The sequence below is a fragment of the Chiloscyllium punctatum genome, chromosome 49, assembly GCF_047496795.1.
Source record: "Chiloscyllium punctatum isolate Juve2018m chromosome 49, sChiPun1.3, whole genome shotgun sequence".
Classification (NCBI taxonomy): domain Eukaryota; kingdom Metazoa; phylum Chordata; class Chondrichthyes; order Orectolobiformes; family Hemiscylliidae; genus Chiloscyllium; species Chiloscyllium punctatum.
Window position 1 is genome coordinate 28,928,833 of NC_092787.1, and position 15,762 is coordinate 28,944,594.

Genomic DNA, 15,762 nt, shown 5'->3' on the forward strand with positions numbered 1-15,762 from the left:
TCATCCACACCGTACAGATGGAGCACTGTCACCCACACTATACAGAGGGAGCACTGTCACCCACACTGTACAGATGGACCACTGTCACCGGCTCTGTACAGAGGGAGCACTGTCATCTACACCATACAGATGGAGCACTGTCACCGGCACTGTACAGAGGGAGCACTGTCATCCGCACCGTACAGATGGAGCACTGTCACCCGCACTGTACAGAGGGAGCACTGTCACCGGCACTGTACAGAGGGTGCACTGTCACCCACACCATACAGATGGAGTACTGTCACCCACACTATACAGAGGGAGCACTGTCACCCACACTGTACAAAGGGAGCACTGTCATCCACACTGTACAGAGGGAGCACTGTCACCCACACTGTACAGAGGGAGCACTGTCACCCACACTGTACAAAGGGAGCACTGTCACCCACACTGTACAAAGGGAGCACTGTCATCCACACTGTACAGAGGGAGCACTGTCACCTGCACTGTACAGAGGGAGCACTGTCATCCACACTGTACAGAGGGAGCACTGTCACCTGCACTGTACAGAGGGAGCACTGTCATCCACACTGTACAGAGGGAGCACTGTCACCCGCACTGTACAGAGGGAGCACTGTCATCCACACTGTACAGAGGAGCACTGTCATCCGCACCGTACAGATGGAGCACTGTCACCCGCACTGTACAGAGGGAGCACTGTCATCCACACCGTACAGATGGAGCACTGTCACCCACACTATACAGAGGGAGCACTGTCGCCCACACTGTACAGATGGACCACTGTCACCGGCTCTGTACAGAGGGAGCACTGTCATCTACACCATACAGATGGACCACTGTCACCGGCACTGTACAGAGGGAGCACTGTCATCCACACCGTACAGATGGAGCACTGTCACCCGCACTGTACAGAGGGAGCACTGTAACCGGCACTGTACAGAGGGAGCACTGTCACCCACACCATACAGATGGAGTACTGTCACCGGCACTGTACAGAGTGAGCACTGTCACCCACACTGTACAGAGGGAGCACTGTCACCCACACTGTACAGAGGGAGCACTGTCATCCACACTGTACAGAGGGAGCACTGTCACCTGCACTGTACAGAGGGAGCACTGTCATCCACACTGTACAGAGGGAGCACTGTCACCTGCACTGTACAGAGGGAGCACTATCATCCACACTGTACAGAGGGAGCACTGTCATCCACACTGTACAGAGGGAGAACTGTCATCCACACTGTACAGAGGGAGTACTGTCACCCGCACTGTACAGAGGGAGCACTGTCATCCACACTGTACAGAGGGAGCACTGTCACCTGCACTGTACAGAGCGAGCACTATCATCCACACTGTACAGAGGGAGCACTGTCATCCACACCGTACAGATGGAGCACTGTCATCCACACTATACAGAGGGAGCACTGTCACCCACACTGTACAGATGGACCACTGTCACCGGCTCTGTACAGAGGGAGCACTGTCATCTACACCATACAGATGGAGCACTGTCATCCACACTGTACAGAGGGAGCACTGTCATCCACACTGTACAGAGGGGGCACTGTCACCGGCACTGTCCAGAGGGAGCACTGGCACCTGCACTGTACAGAGGGAGCACTGTCACCCACACTATACAGAGGAGCACTGTCACCAGCACTGTACAGAGGGAGCACTGTCATCCACACTGTACAGAGGGAGCACTGTCACCGGCACTGTGCAGAGGGAACACTGTCACCTGCACTGTACAAAGGGAGCACTGTTACCGGCACTGTACAGAGGGAGCACTGTCACCCACACTATACAGAGGAGCACTGTCACCCGCACTGTACAGAGGGAGCACTGTCATCCACACTGTACAGAGGGAGCACTGTCACCGGCACTGTGCAGAGGGAACACTGTCACCTGCACTGTACAAAGGGAGCACTGTTACCGGCACTGTACAGAGGGAGCACTGTCATCCACACCATACAGATAGAACACTGTCACCGGCACTGTACAGAGGGAGCACTGTCACCCGCACTGTACAAAGGGAGCATTGTCATCCACACCATACAGATAGAGCACTGTCACCGGCACTGTACAGAGGGAGCACTGTCACCCACACTGTACAGAGGGAGCACTGTCATCCACACCGTACAGATGGAGCACTGTCACCCACACTGTACAGAGGGAGCACTGTTATCCACACCATACAGATGGAGCACTGTCACCGGCACTGTACAGAGGGAGCACTGTCACCCACACTGTACAGATTGAGCACTGTCACCCGCACTATACAGAGGGAGCACTGTCACCCGCACTGTACAGAGGGAGCACTGTCACCCACACTGTACAGATTGAGCACTGTCACCCGCACTATACAGAGGGAGCACTGTCACCCACACTGTACAGAGGGAGCACTGTCACCCACACTGTACAGAGGGAGCACTGTCACCCACACTGTACAGAGGTAAAAGTGTAACTCAAAAAGTAAATGCTTCCTGCTGATAATTTTTACTTTTCAAACTAACAGAGATTTGAAAAAAAAACAATTGATTAGATTTGACATTGGTGAATCCTTAAATTTAAAATAAGAACAGATTGTACTGGAGACAGCCACCCAGCAGATCCAACAGTATCTGTGGAGAGAGAAATGGAGTTAACCTTTCGAATCCCATGTGAAGTTCTGAAGAATGGTTGAAATGCTAACTCTGTTTCTCTCCACAGATGCTGCCAGAGCTGAGAAGCTCCTTCAGCACTGTCTGGTTTGAACTGGAGGGTGTTTCTCTCTGCCATCTCCAGTGAGATATAAAACCAATAACGGATTAAGCTTGATTTTAAATGAATTCTAACATCAGATCACCGATTGCCAATTCCTTTTTCAATGAGAAAGAGATGGACTCACAGGTGGTCCCGGTGGTCCCTGGATTCCTGATTCCCCTTTAGGACCTGTCAGCCCCTGTGAGAAAGTGAATCAGAATCAGTTAGCAGAAATATGGAGTGGCTCCCACTTTGTGGAGATTTTACAATTTCATTCCAAGTAATTATGTTGTTGCAGAGAGTCTTCTGGTTCTGTGACAGTGTCCCTGTCGCTGGCTTGGATGAGGCAGGTTCAAATGAGGCAAGAAAGAGGCAAGAATGAGAGGAGATCTCATTGAGTTCGAGAAGATACATGGGGTGGGGGGGAGGGGGGGGGTGCAGGGGAGGGGGAACTGACAAAGTAAACATAGAGAGGGTGATTCCTCAAGCGAGGCAATCTAGAGAGAGGTCATAATTTTCAGATAAATGGTAGCAGATCTAAAACCAGAATGAGCAGGAATTACTTCTCTCAAAGGGTCATGAACCTGTGAAATTCACGAGCCTGAAGTGCGCTAGGACACTGAATAAATTTAAGAAAGAGATGGACAGATTTTTAACGAATAACCAGTTGAATGGTTATGGAGAGTGGGCAGGGAAAGTGGAGTTGAGATCAGCCATGATAGTATAAAACAGCAGAGCAGGCTCACGGGGCTGAATGGCCTCCTCCTGGTTCTGATGTTGAATTCCCTCCTGCCTTGCAGGGGTGTCAGAGCACTGAGCACGTTGATCTCATTGACTGGATATTGTTGCAGGTCAGTACAGCAGCTTAATCAGGCTCAGTATGTTACTCTGCAGTTTCTACATGTTTCCAGAGTTGCTCAGTCATTGTTTTAAACTGAATGGGACAGTCCAAATTACTCTCGGAACATCACTGCACCATCCAGTTTCTTAGGCTGCCTCAAATGTTCGATCAGATCTTGGTTGACTTAAATCTTAACTCCATCTTACTGAATTTGCTACATATACCTCAAAGCCCCTACCCAACAAATATCGAACAATCTCAGTCATTGACTGAAACTGACTTCCAGCCTCCAGCTTTTTGGGAGACAGAGAGAGAGAGAGACAGAGAGAGAGAGAGAGACAGAGAGAGAGAGAGAGAGACAGAGAGTCCCAAATTTCTCTTCCTTTTGTGTAGGAAAAGGATTCCTGATCTCACTCTTTAGTGACACCCCTGCCTACTTTCAAGAGGAAAATGTTTCTCTTCACTGTTTCTCTTGGTTTTAAAGACCCTGATGAATCATCCATCTGAAATTTCACACTGGGGAGAGTGCAGCACATACCTGTGCAGCCTCTTTTAAGAGTTAACTCTTTAAACCCCTGGGTTTGTTCTGGTGAAACTGCGCTTAGCCCATTACGCTGATCATAGAATAGATCACAGAATCCCTACAGCATGGAAACAGGCCATTCAGCCCAACAAGTCCACACCGACCCCCCCCCCCAAAGAGTATCCCACCCAGACCTATTCCCCTACCTGATTACACTACATTTACCCCTGACTAATGCACCTAGCCTACATATCCTTGGACACCATGGGCAAATTCCCATGGCCAATCCACTCTAACCTGCACATCTTTTGGACTGTGGGAGGAACCGGAGCACCCAGAGGAAACCCACGCAGACACGGGGAGAATGTGCAAACTCCACACAGACAGTCACCTGAGGCGGGAATCGATCCCAGGTGCCTGGCACTGAGGCAGCAGTGCTACGCAGAGCTGAGCAGCTGGGGGCCAAACTGGAGTAACTGAGGGCCACAGCACAGCGGCTGGGGGACTGGAGTGGGGCTGCTAGGGCCGGAGCAGAGTGACTGTGGGACCGGGGCGGAGTGACTGTGGGACTGGGGCGGAGTGACTGTGGGACTGGGGCGGAGTGACTGGGACTGGGGCGGAGTGACTGTGGGACTGGGGCGGAGTGACTGGGACTGGGGTGGAGTGACTGTGGGACTGGGGTGGAGTGACTGAGGGACTGGGGCAGAGTGACTGTGGGACCGGAGCGGAGTGACTGAGGGACTGGGGCGGAGTGACTGTGGGACTGGGGCGGAGTGACTGGGACTGGGGCGGAGTGACTGTGGGACTGGGGTGGAGTGACTGGGACTGGGGCGGAGTGACTGTGGGACTGGGGCGGAGTGACTGTGGGACTGGGGCAGAGTGACTGGGACTGGGGCGGAGTGACTGTGGGACTGGGGTGGAGTGACTGGGACTGGGGCGGAGTGACTGTGGGACTGGGGCGGAGTGACTGTGGGACTGGGGCGGAGTGACTGGGACTGGGGCGGAGTGACTGTGGGATTGGGGCGGAGTGACTGTGGGACTGGGGCGGAGTGACTGTGGGACTGGGGCGGAGTGACTGAGGGACTGGGGAGGAGTGACTGTGGGAACGGGGCGGAGTGACTGTGGGACTGGGGTGGAGTGACTGGGACTGGGGCGGAGTGACTGGGACTGGGGCGGAGTGACTGTGGGACTGGGGCGGAGTGACTGTGGGACTGGGGCGGAGTGACTGTGGGACTGGGGCGGAGTGACTGTGGGACTGGGGCGGAGTGACTGGGACTGGGGCGGAGTGGTAGTGGGCCTGGCCTGACCAGGTGTGGAAGGCCCCTGTGCTGATTTACTACAATGTAATGTTTATCTGTAATATGATATTCTGATTGTTATATTTATCCTTTTAACTTTATTACTTAAACTTATAATATAAATCACTGTAATGTACTGTAACATGTTTTTTCTCTATTTTGTACCTAAGATTTGTATCTAGGTGCTTTGTACCTAAGATGGAGCCGTGAGGGGCAATATTGTAAACTTTTCACGATATTCCCTATAGTTCAGAAATTTAGAATTCTAATTCTAAAGAAACAGCCACTCTGCCTGGTCACCCTGATGTGAAGAAATGGCATGACCCTATTTGAATAGAAGCCGGGGATTTCTCGGTTTCTTGGTCAACATTTTTATCTCCAATGGCAGCAGCAAGCTGTTTGTGGAAGCTTGCTGTGCACATGGGCAAGTTATTATGACCAGGCAGTCCAGAACTAGGTTACCTCCGATTACAACGGGATCTGGACCAGATGGGCCAATGGGCTGAGAAGTGGCAGATGGAGTTTAATTTAGACAAATGTGAGGTGTTGCATTTTGGGAAAGCAAATCTTAGCAGGACTTATACAATTAATGGTAAGGTCCTAGGGAGTGTTGCTGAACAAGGCGACGTTGGAGTGCAGTTTCATAGCTCCTTGAAAGTGGAGTCGCAGGTAAATAGGATAGTGAAGAAGGTGTTTGGTATGTTTTCCTTTATTGGTCAGACGAGTACAGGAGTTGGGAGGTCACGTTGCAGCTGTACATGAGATTGGTTAGGCTATTGTTGGAATATTGCATGCAATTCTGGTCTCCCTCCTATCAGAAGGATCTTGTGAAACTTGAAAGGGTTCGGAAAAGATTTACAAGGATATTGCCAGGGTTGGAGGATTTGAGCTGTAGGGAGCCGAAGGGTCTATTTCCATGCTGTACATCTCTATGACTCGATGACTGGGTTGGGGGGGGGGTCACAGTCTAAGGAGATGAGGTAGGCTATTTTGGACGGAGAGGAGGATAATGTCGTCCCCCCAGAGAGTGGGGAGCCTGTGGGATTCTCTGCCACAGACAGTGGTTGAGGCCTCAAGGCGGAGTTAGATCGAGTTCTTTGGGCTAAAGGGATCAAAGGGTATGGAGAGAAAATGGAAGCAGGGGACGATATTGGATGATCAGCTGTGACCCTGTTGAATGGCAGACCAGGCTGAGAAAATGGAAGCAGGGGACGATATTGGATGATCAGCTGTGACCCTGTTGAATGGCAGACCAGGCTTGAAGGGCTTCTGTTCCTGTTTTTAATATTCCTGTGCTCCCTGTCCATTAGCAGAATGTTGCTGAACCCCAACTCAATCACTACTGAGCAACATACTCACAGTGGAACCTTTAGAACCTTTAGGACCAGGCGGACCCTGAAAAACAAATGCAAGAATTAGTTTATTGATTGGTTAATGGGTTTTCAAACAGTATCAGGAGCTAGAAACAACAAAGTGTAGGGAAGGTAGCAGCTAGTTCATTTCACATGGGAATGGCCAACCCAGTTTCAGTTGGCTCATTCTCAGAAGCACCTGATTTATTGATAAAACAATGAGTTTGATCAAAAGAATAATTAGGAAGATTTTCATGATTTAATTGGTATTTCGGACCCTTGATTCAAAGCAAACTTCAGGGGTTATGGGATTTCCCTTTCTGGAGATTTGTAATGTCTTCTCTTGCAACGTTCTCTTGTCAAAAACAAAGCAGTTTAGGGGAGTGAGTGAGACCCTCACCTCACCCCCCCCCCCCCAGGTGAGGCCCACACTAACTGAGATGCTGACTGATAGATGAGAAATGCAAGGTTTATGAATTTTACTTGAAGATCCCCTCTCAATAACTCTTCATTCGGAAGTCACTTTGGACTTTTTCATTAGATTCATGTGCAGGCAGCATTTGTTTCATGTTCCTTTTAATTATGGAGAAATATATCAATTATATTCATCTCTAGTTAATGAAGTAGTAATCATTGTTTTGATAAATTTGATAGATTAGGCCTGAAGTAAATTAAACCATTGAAAAGCCGGTGGTGTCAGTCCCAGTCCCCAGGTTTGATCATCCTGGAGCTGCTAAAACCCAACTTCTGTTTCTCACGGAGCACCATCATTCTGAAATAGGTGCAAGTGCTGGCAATCTGAAACTGTCTGTCTTAAGCTCCCAATTATGGTTCTTGGAAGATGCCAGAGGTTCAGTCAAAGGCAGTTTGTTGGATCATGCTCTTCCACTCAGAGGGGCACCTGGAGATGGGCTGCTGGCTCTTCAAAGACCGCTTTCCAAACCAGCTCTTCCTCAATGGAACTGCTTTGAGTTTCTGCCCATTCAATGAGAGTCCAAACACCCCAAAACCTGCCTTAAAGCACTACTTTGGAAAATGACTCATGCAACTGATTGGCAAAGATGTGGAAATAATTGATCAACATTGGACGATTAGTTGACTAGTTTCTGTCATGGTGGATACTTGCAGTTAATCCAGGAGGACCAGGAGGACCAATCGGACCAGCTTGACCATGGACACCCTGGAAGAGACAGACATAGATTGTAAGATTTGATTGGTTATACAATGTTGTGGATTCATCATGCCAATTCAAATCCGACTGTCACTACTTTGAGAATTTCAGTTTAGTTTTAAAACTCAACAAATAAAAATGCTTCATAGGTACTAGAGACCATGAAGCTGTCAGATTGTTGCAAACATCCATTCATCATCAATGTCCATTTGGGAAGGAACTTGCCATCCTCTGCAACTGTATGGGACTCCCAACTCACACTGACTTGGGTGACCATTAATTATCTTCTGCAGTGACTACTCAGTGGTGTCAAACTCGTAGCAGCTTACGAAGGCAGCTCTCAACGCGTTCTAAAGGCAACTAGATTGGACACTGAATGCTGGTGATTCCACAGTCCAGAAATGGGAAAAAAAAGTCCTTCTAAACTAGACCGGTAGATGTGATCTATTTGGACTTCAGTAAGGCATAAGACAAGGTTCCCCATGGGAGACTGATTAGCGAGGTTAGATCTCACGGAATACAGGGAGAATTAGTCATTTGGCTACAGAACTGGCTCAAAGGTAGAAGACAGAGAGTGGTGGTGGAGGGTTGTTTTTCAGACTGGAGGCCTGTGACCGGTGGAGTGCCACAAGGATCGGTGCTGGGTCCTTTACTTTTCATCATTTATATAAATGATTTGGATGTGAGCTTAAGAGGTATAGTTAGTACGTTTGTAGATGACACCAAAATTGGAGGTGTAGTGGACAGCGAAGAAGGTTACCTTGGATTACAACAGGATCTTGACCAGATGGGCCAATGGGCTGAAAAGTGGCAGATGGAGTTTAATTTAGATGAATGCGAGGTGCTGCATTTTGGGAAAGCAAATCTTAGCGGGCCTTATACACTTAATGGTAAGATCTGAGGGAGTGTTGCTGAACAAAGAGACCTTGGAGTGCAGGTTCATAGCTCCTTGAAAGTGGAGTCGCAGGTAGATAGGATAGTGAAGGCGGCGTTTGGTATGCTTTCCTTTATTAGTCAGAGTATTGAGTACAGGAGTTGGGAGATCATGTTGCGGCTGTACAGGACATTGGATAAGCCACTGTTGGAATATTGCATGCAATTCTGGTCTCCTTCCTATCAGAAAGATGTTGTGAAACTTGAAAGGTTTCAGAAAAGATTTACAAGGATGTTGCCAGGGTTGGAGGATCTGAGCTATAGGGAGAGGCTGAACAGGCTGGGGCTGTTTTCCTTGGAGCATCAGAGGCTGAGGGGTGACCTTATAGAGGTTTATAAAATCATGAGGGGCATGGATAGGGTAAATAGACAAAGTCTTTTCCCTGGGGTGGGGGAGTTGAGAACTAGAGGGCATAGGTTTAGGGTGAGAAGGGAAAGATATAAAAGAGACCTAAGGGACAACTTTATTAGATTACCTACAATATCGAAACAGGCCCTTCGGCCCAACAAGTCCATACCAACTCTCCGAAAAGTAACCTACCCAGACCCATTCCCATATATATACCCCTGACTAATGTAATTTAGTATGGCCAATTCATATCTTTGGACTGTGGGAGAAAACCAGAGCACCCGGAGGAAACCCACACAGACACGGGGAGAATGTGCAAACTCCACACAGACAGTTGCCCGAGGCTGGGATCGAACCCAGGTCCCTGGAGCTGTGAGGTAGCAGTGCTAACCACTGAGCCACCGTGCTGTTTCAGGCAGAGGGCGGTACGTGTATGGAATGAGCTGCCAGAGGAAGTGGTGGAGGCTGGTACAATCACAACATTTAAAAGGCATTTGGATGGGTATATGAATAGGAAGGGTTTGGAGGGATATGGGCTGTGTGCTGGGAGTAGATTGGGTTGGGATATCTGGTTGACATGGATGGGTTGGACCAAAGGGTCTGTTTCCATGCTGTACATTTCTATGACTCTATGTGTTGAACTCCAATAACATTTCCATAAGGCTGCTCTCTCATTAGAGAGTGAGAGAGAGAGAGGTCTGAGGGTGGTTTAACCTGAGGTTCACCGTGCCTCAGTGAGCGGTTGAGAAGTAGAATGCTTCATGGTAACCTCAGCTGGAGTAGGGGTTATTGCCACTCTGCATTACAAACCGGCCATCCAGCCAACTGAGCTATCCAATACCAAGATCAACACCAATACAATTTAACTGGTTCTCCAGTGAAAAAGGGTATAATAGATTACAATGCTTGGTCACCTCACTCAATCCTTACCATTTCTCCTTTAGGACCTTGAGGTCCCTGAGGTCCTGGAATGCCTCGGTCACCTTTCTCACCCTGTTCTCCTGGAGGCCCGATCAAACCAATCAAACCAGGATGTCCCTGAAACACAAGATATACAGTCACCATCCCATCTATAGACTTCCATCCCAGCTCCAAGACTTCTCAGTTCATACTGACAATCTTGATCAGTCAACCTTTGAGAATTATCTGTCATCACTGAGCATGTTGAACTTTAATAGCAGTTGGTCTAATGAAGGATTAGTTTTAAAATTCCCACCCTTATTTTCAAATCCCTCCATGACCTCACCCTTCCCTATCTCTGTAACCCACAATCCTCCTTCCCCAATTCCTGTTGTCCCACCATTAGGAACCATACCTTCAGCTGTCTGGATTCCCAACTCTGGAATTCCCTCTGTAATCCTGTCTGCCCTTCTCCTCTTTGGTGCACCCATCCTAATAAATCCTTTGGAGCAACAGTCCCATATTTCAGCTTGCCTTATGACAGGTTAAAAGGACAGTATCCCCACCTGGGGAAGGAAGGACTCTCATGCACTAGAACGACTCCCACGACATTATCAATGGATTAGGCTTCAGGTCCTACTGAGAAACATACCTTCTCACCCTTTGTACCAGGGTCGCCTTTGAGGCCTGGCAATCCGGGAGGACCCTAAAGAAGAAAGAGGCAAGATGTCACTGTCACTGTGATCCTCACTGCTTGCTGGGGAAAGGAAGTGAAACTTTGTTGAGTACAAACCATTGGGCCTGGTGGTCCCGTTGGACCAGGGGGGCCTGGTAAACCTTGCTCACCCTAAATTTAATCAAAAAAAGAAAGAGAGTGGTAAGTGGATCGATAGAGACAAGAGTGAGTTACTGAAATCCTGGGATTGTTAACAAATACAACGTTGACAGTCTGAAAGCAAATCATACTTACCACAGGACCTGGAATCCCTCGCAGCCCCTCCGAACCCGGTTTACCTGGAGATCCTTGTGGACCGACTGGGCCAGTCTTACCCGCAGGACCTTCAGCACCAGGGTCACCCTGAGAAGAAGGACGGACATCTTCAAGGTTCAATGGCCATAAGCACGTTAGACATAAGACTGGGAGAAGAGCATTCAATCAGATGGTAAGACCAGAAGATACAGGAGCAGAATTGGGCTGTTCAGCCCATCAGGTCGCTTTGCTATTCGATCATGGTTGATATTTTTCTCAACTGCCTTCTTCCCATAACCTTTGATCTTCTTGATACTCAAGGAGCTGTCTACCGCAGTCTTAAATATACTCAATGACCTGAACTAAAGACATTCAATGAGTTGTCCTCCACAGCCCTCTGTAGCAATGACTTCCACAGATTCACCACCTTCTGGCTGAAGAGATTCCTCCTCATCTCAGTTCTAAACAGTTGTCCCTTCATTCTGAGGCTGTGCCCTCAGATCCTAGTTTTTCCTACTAGTGGAAACATCATCTCCACATCCACTCTATCGAGACCTCTCAGTACTCTGTAAGTTTTAAATCAGATTCCCCCATTGTCCTTCTAGACTTATTTGAGTACAGACCTAGAGTCCTTAACTGCACCCCATATAACAAGCTCTTCATCCCTTGCACCATTCTTGTAAAGCTCCTCTAGATTCCCTCCAAGAGCAGCATATCCATTCATAGATACGAAGTCCAAAACTGCTCTCAGGATTCGAAATGCAGGCTGACCAGAGCCTTATACAGCCTCAGCAGTACACCCCTGCTGTTGTATTCCAGCCCTCTTGAAATGAATGCTGACATTACACTTACCTTCCTAACTGCTAAATGAGCCTGCCTGTTAATTTTAAGAGAATCCTGAATTAGGATTCCCAATTTCCTTTGTGCTTCAGATTACTGAACCCTTTCCCCATTTAGTAAATAGTCTCTGCCTCTATTCTTCATAAAATGTGCATGATCTCACACTTGCCCACATTGTATCTGCCACTTACTTGCTCACTCTCCTAGCCTGGTCAAGTCCTTCCTCAGCCTCCCCATCTCCTCAGCGCTACCTGCCCATCTGCCTATCTTTGTCATCTGCAAACTTGCAGCAATGCCCTCAGTTCCTTCATCCAGATTGTAATGTGTACTGTGAATAGTTGTGGTCTCAACAGTGACCTCTGCAGAACTCCACTGGTCACCGGGGCCATCCTGAAAAAGACCCTTTTCCCTGCACTCACTGCTTTCTGCCAATCAGTCAATGCTCTTAGCCATGTCAGCAGCTTGCCCCGAACACTAAGCATTCTTATCCGATTTAGCTGCTTCCTGTGCTGCAGCTTCTTGTTTCCAGAAATTCAAACAGATTACATCCACTATCTCTCCTTTGTCGAACTTGCTGATAACTTGGCTGATTGCAGCTGACTCGGACCTCCACTCTCCCACCTGTTCCCAATATCCTTCGATTCCCTGAGAGTCTATTCCAGCCCTAAGCACCTTCAGGGACTCCGCAGTGCCAGCCTTCAGGGATAGAGAATTCCAAAGATTCACAAATGAAGGCATTTCTCTTTATCTCAGTCCTAGGTATTTGGCCCCTTCTCCTGAGCCTGTTACCATTTTAAAAGGGCATAGGGAGAAGGCAGGAAGAGGTTAATGCATTGAATGATCAGCAATGGTCATATTGAATGACAGAGCAGTTTTGAAGGACCAAATCCCCGACTCTTACTCTTATTTTCGATGTTTCTAGATTCCCCAAAGTGGGTAAACAGTCTCTTGGTCTATAGTGTACCAAACTGTTTCAGCAACTGAGATGTTACAATGAGATCACCTTGCATTCTTCAAACTCCAGAGAATATCAAGCTGTCCCTCATTGGGACCAGGCTGGTGAACACTCTCTTAACTGTCTCCAATTCAAGTGGGCTTTGCTAAGACATAGAGACCAAAACTACTTACTGTCCTCCAGTTGTTAAGAATGATCAATAATATCGTAACAAGACTAATTTATTCCTGTACTGCAATTCTCTGCAACAAACTGTGAGGTCGTTTATCTTGGTACAAACAAAATGGAGGACAGTTCAAAGGGGACAGTACTAAAGGTGTGGAGAGAGTAAGAGGTATAGCATGAATCACTAATGGCAGCAGGACAGATGGAGAGAACTGTTGATAAAACACTTAGTTTTTCAGACTTCATTAATATCTGCAGGTCAGGCAGCATATGAGGAACAGGAGAATCGACGTTTCGGGCATAAGTCTTGCATCAGGATTCCCGATGAAGGGTTTATGCCTGAAACGTCAATCTTCCTGCTCCTTGGCTGCTGCCTGACTTGAAGAGCTTTTCCAGCAATGCACTCTTAACTCTGATCTCTAGCATCTGCAGTCCTCACTTTCTCCACCTCCTTCATTAATGTCTGGGTCAGTGAAGGTCAGTGCTGAGGGAGCGGGCACTGTTGGAGGGTCAGTGCTGAGGGAGTGCCACACTGTCGGAGGGTCAGTGCTGAGGGAATGGGCACTGTCGGAGGGTCAGTGCTTAGGGAGTACCGCACTGTCATAGGGTTAGTGCTGAGGGAGCGGGCACTGTCAGAGGGTCAGTGCTGAGGGAACGGGCACTGTCGGAGGGTCAGTGCTGAGGGAGTGCCGCACTGTCAAAGAGTCAGTCAGTGCTGAGGGAGTGTCGCACTGTCAGAGGGTCAGTGCTGAGGGAGTGTCGCACTGTCAGAGGGTCAGTGCTGAGGGAGTGTCGCACTGTCAGAGGGTCAGTGCTGAGGGAGTGCCGCACTGTTGGAGGGTCAGCGCTGAGGGAGTGTCATGCTGTCGGAGGGTCAGTGTGAGGGAGCGGGCACTGTCGGAGGGTCAGTGCTGAGGGAGTGCCACGCTGTCAGAGGGTCAGTGCTGAGGGAGCAGGCACTGTCGGAGGGTCAGTGCTGAGGGAGCGCCGCACTGTTGGAGGGTCAGCGCTGAGGGAGTGCCACGCTGTCGGAGGGTCAGTGCTGAGGGAGCGAGCACTGTCGGACGGTCAGTGCTGAGGAACTACTTTTGGTCAAAGCCAGTTTGGAACACTGTTTATGATGTTCCAGTTCTGACCCTTAAGCTTGTCCAGCATCAATTTACCAGAATGACGGCCGGGGCAAAGAGACTGTGTTCTAACAATGGTTTTTGGAAACATTGACAATAATCCCTGGAGGTTAGCAGATAAAACTGGGATTTGATCAATGTGTTTTAAAATAATGATGGGAAATGACAAAGTATAATGGGATTCAACACTTGACCAGTTGAGGTGTCCAGAAGAACTGATAAAAGATATAAATACAGCTAACAGATCACTGGACACACTAGTCTGTGAGGCTGCTATCCCATTGCCACAATGCCGATGTGCTGAAAGGGTGACACAGAGTGACCTGTTAAAGGATAGTGTTCACAATGTCATGATATGGCAGGAACCAGGGTTAATGAGATCAGACCGACCGGGTCAACTCGAATAATACAACTTCTTCAATCTTCAGGCTGCTGACTGGGATTCTCAGTCTCACTTACCTTCGCTCCTTTCTCTCCTTGTCTCCCCTCAGGACCTGCAGGACCATGAGGACCCTGAACAACATGAAAGAAAAACATTGCAAAGGTATTGTCTTTAACAGAGGAAGCAATCACAGATATTGAAAACACTCAGGATTTCCTGGTGCTTGTTTAAGAATGTGTGTGTGTGCACGTGTCTGTCTGTCTGTCTGTCTATGTCTGTGTGTGTGTGTGTGTGTGTGGTAGTATTTGCTGCATGTCTATGTGTATGTTGTCTGTGCACACGCTGTGTGTGTGTTGCAGGATAGTGTTGTGTGTGTGTGTGTGTCAGGGATAATATCGGTGTGTTCACACTCACCCTCTTTCCTGGAGGACCAGGTGGTCCTGCTTCACCAGTTGGACCAGGGGAACCCTAGAAACAGAAAGATGACATCAGAACCTTCCATCATGTCACTACCGAAAGGTTCACAGGAACCTGGGCCAGTCATAGGGCCACACTCTGACACATCGCCCATCCCCAGCAATCCCTTTCAGCCCCAACATCTCCAGCACCCGGTTTTGTTCAAACCACCAGCTGGGGCACTTTTCTTGGTCCTTCAGTCCAGAGATCGGTTTTCTCGCTTGGATTCTTCTTTCTCAATATTTTTGCCAGGTTTTGGGTCCAGTAATGGTGCCCTTTTCATCAGCACATGGCACCTTCACCCTCCGCGCCATCAGGTTAGACAGAGTGTGAGTAAATCCATGAGTGTCCGGTTTTGAATTCGGGACACTCACTCTGGCTTTTCCATCCCTCCCTCCAATAATGCTTAGCTCAGCACTCTGCTCTCAGCAGCATTGGATCTGACTTCAATCACTGGTCTCCCATTTATTCAAACCTCCATCAAGCAAAATTCCACTAAGCATTGTCCTTTCTCAACTCACAATCTGTCCTGGTTCACCGTCTTCTCCCTTGTCACCTGAAGGTCCATCTTGGCCCTGCAGCGAAATAAAGGCCTCAGTATAAGTGTTTAGTGGTTATCTTACATCCTTCACGGCTGTTCAGTCTATTTGTTGTCTCACATTCATTTCTGAGCCTTAAGATCTCCATCATTAGGACAATGACTTTTTAATGATTAACATTCAAAACATTAATCACAAAAGGAAAATATAGATTACAAA

General features: G+C 48.4%; 1 protein-coding gene across 2 annotated transcripts in view; it reads right to left on the reverse strand.

Moving 5' to 3' along the window:
- Window positions 1-15,762, reverse strand: part of col5a1 (procollagen, type V, alpha 1) — a 551,133-nt gene that overhangs the window by 28,651 nt on the left and 506,720 nt on the right. For both annotated transcript variants that reach the window (XM_072566092.1, XM_072566091.1), the window contains exons 53-62: window positions 15,526-15,579; window positions 14,963-15,016; window positions 14,626-14,679; window positions 11,080-11,187; window positions 10,903-10,956; window positions 10,762-10,815; window positions 10,140-10,247; window positions 7,883-7,936; window positions 6,764-6,799; window positions 2,888-2,941 (exon numbers count right to left, since the gene is read on the reverse strand). In XM_072566092.1, coding sequence (XP_072422193.1) covers window positions 2,888-2,941; window positions 6,764-6,799; window positions 7,883-7,936; window positions 10,140-10,247; window positions 10,762-10,815; window positions 10,903-10,956; window positions 11,080-11,187; window positions 14,626-14,679; window positions 14,963-15,016; window positions 15,526-15,579 — 630 coding nt within the window. The remainder of the gene's footprint in view (window positions 1-2,887; window positions 2,942-6,763; window positions 6,800-7,882; window positions 7,937-10,139; window positions 10,248-10,761; window positions 10,816-10,902; window positions 10,957-11,079; window positions 11,188-14,625; window positions 14,680-14,962; window positions 15,017-15,525; window positions 15,580-15,762) is intronic.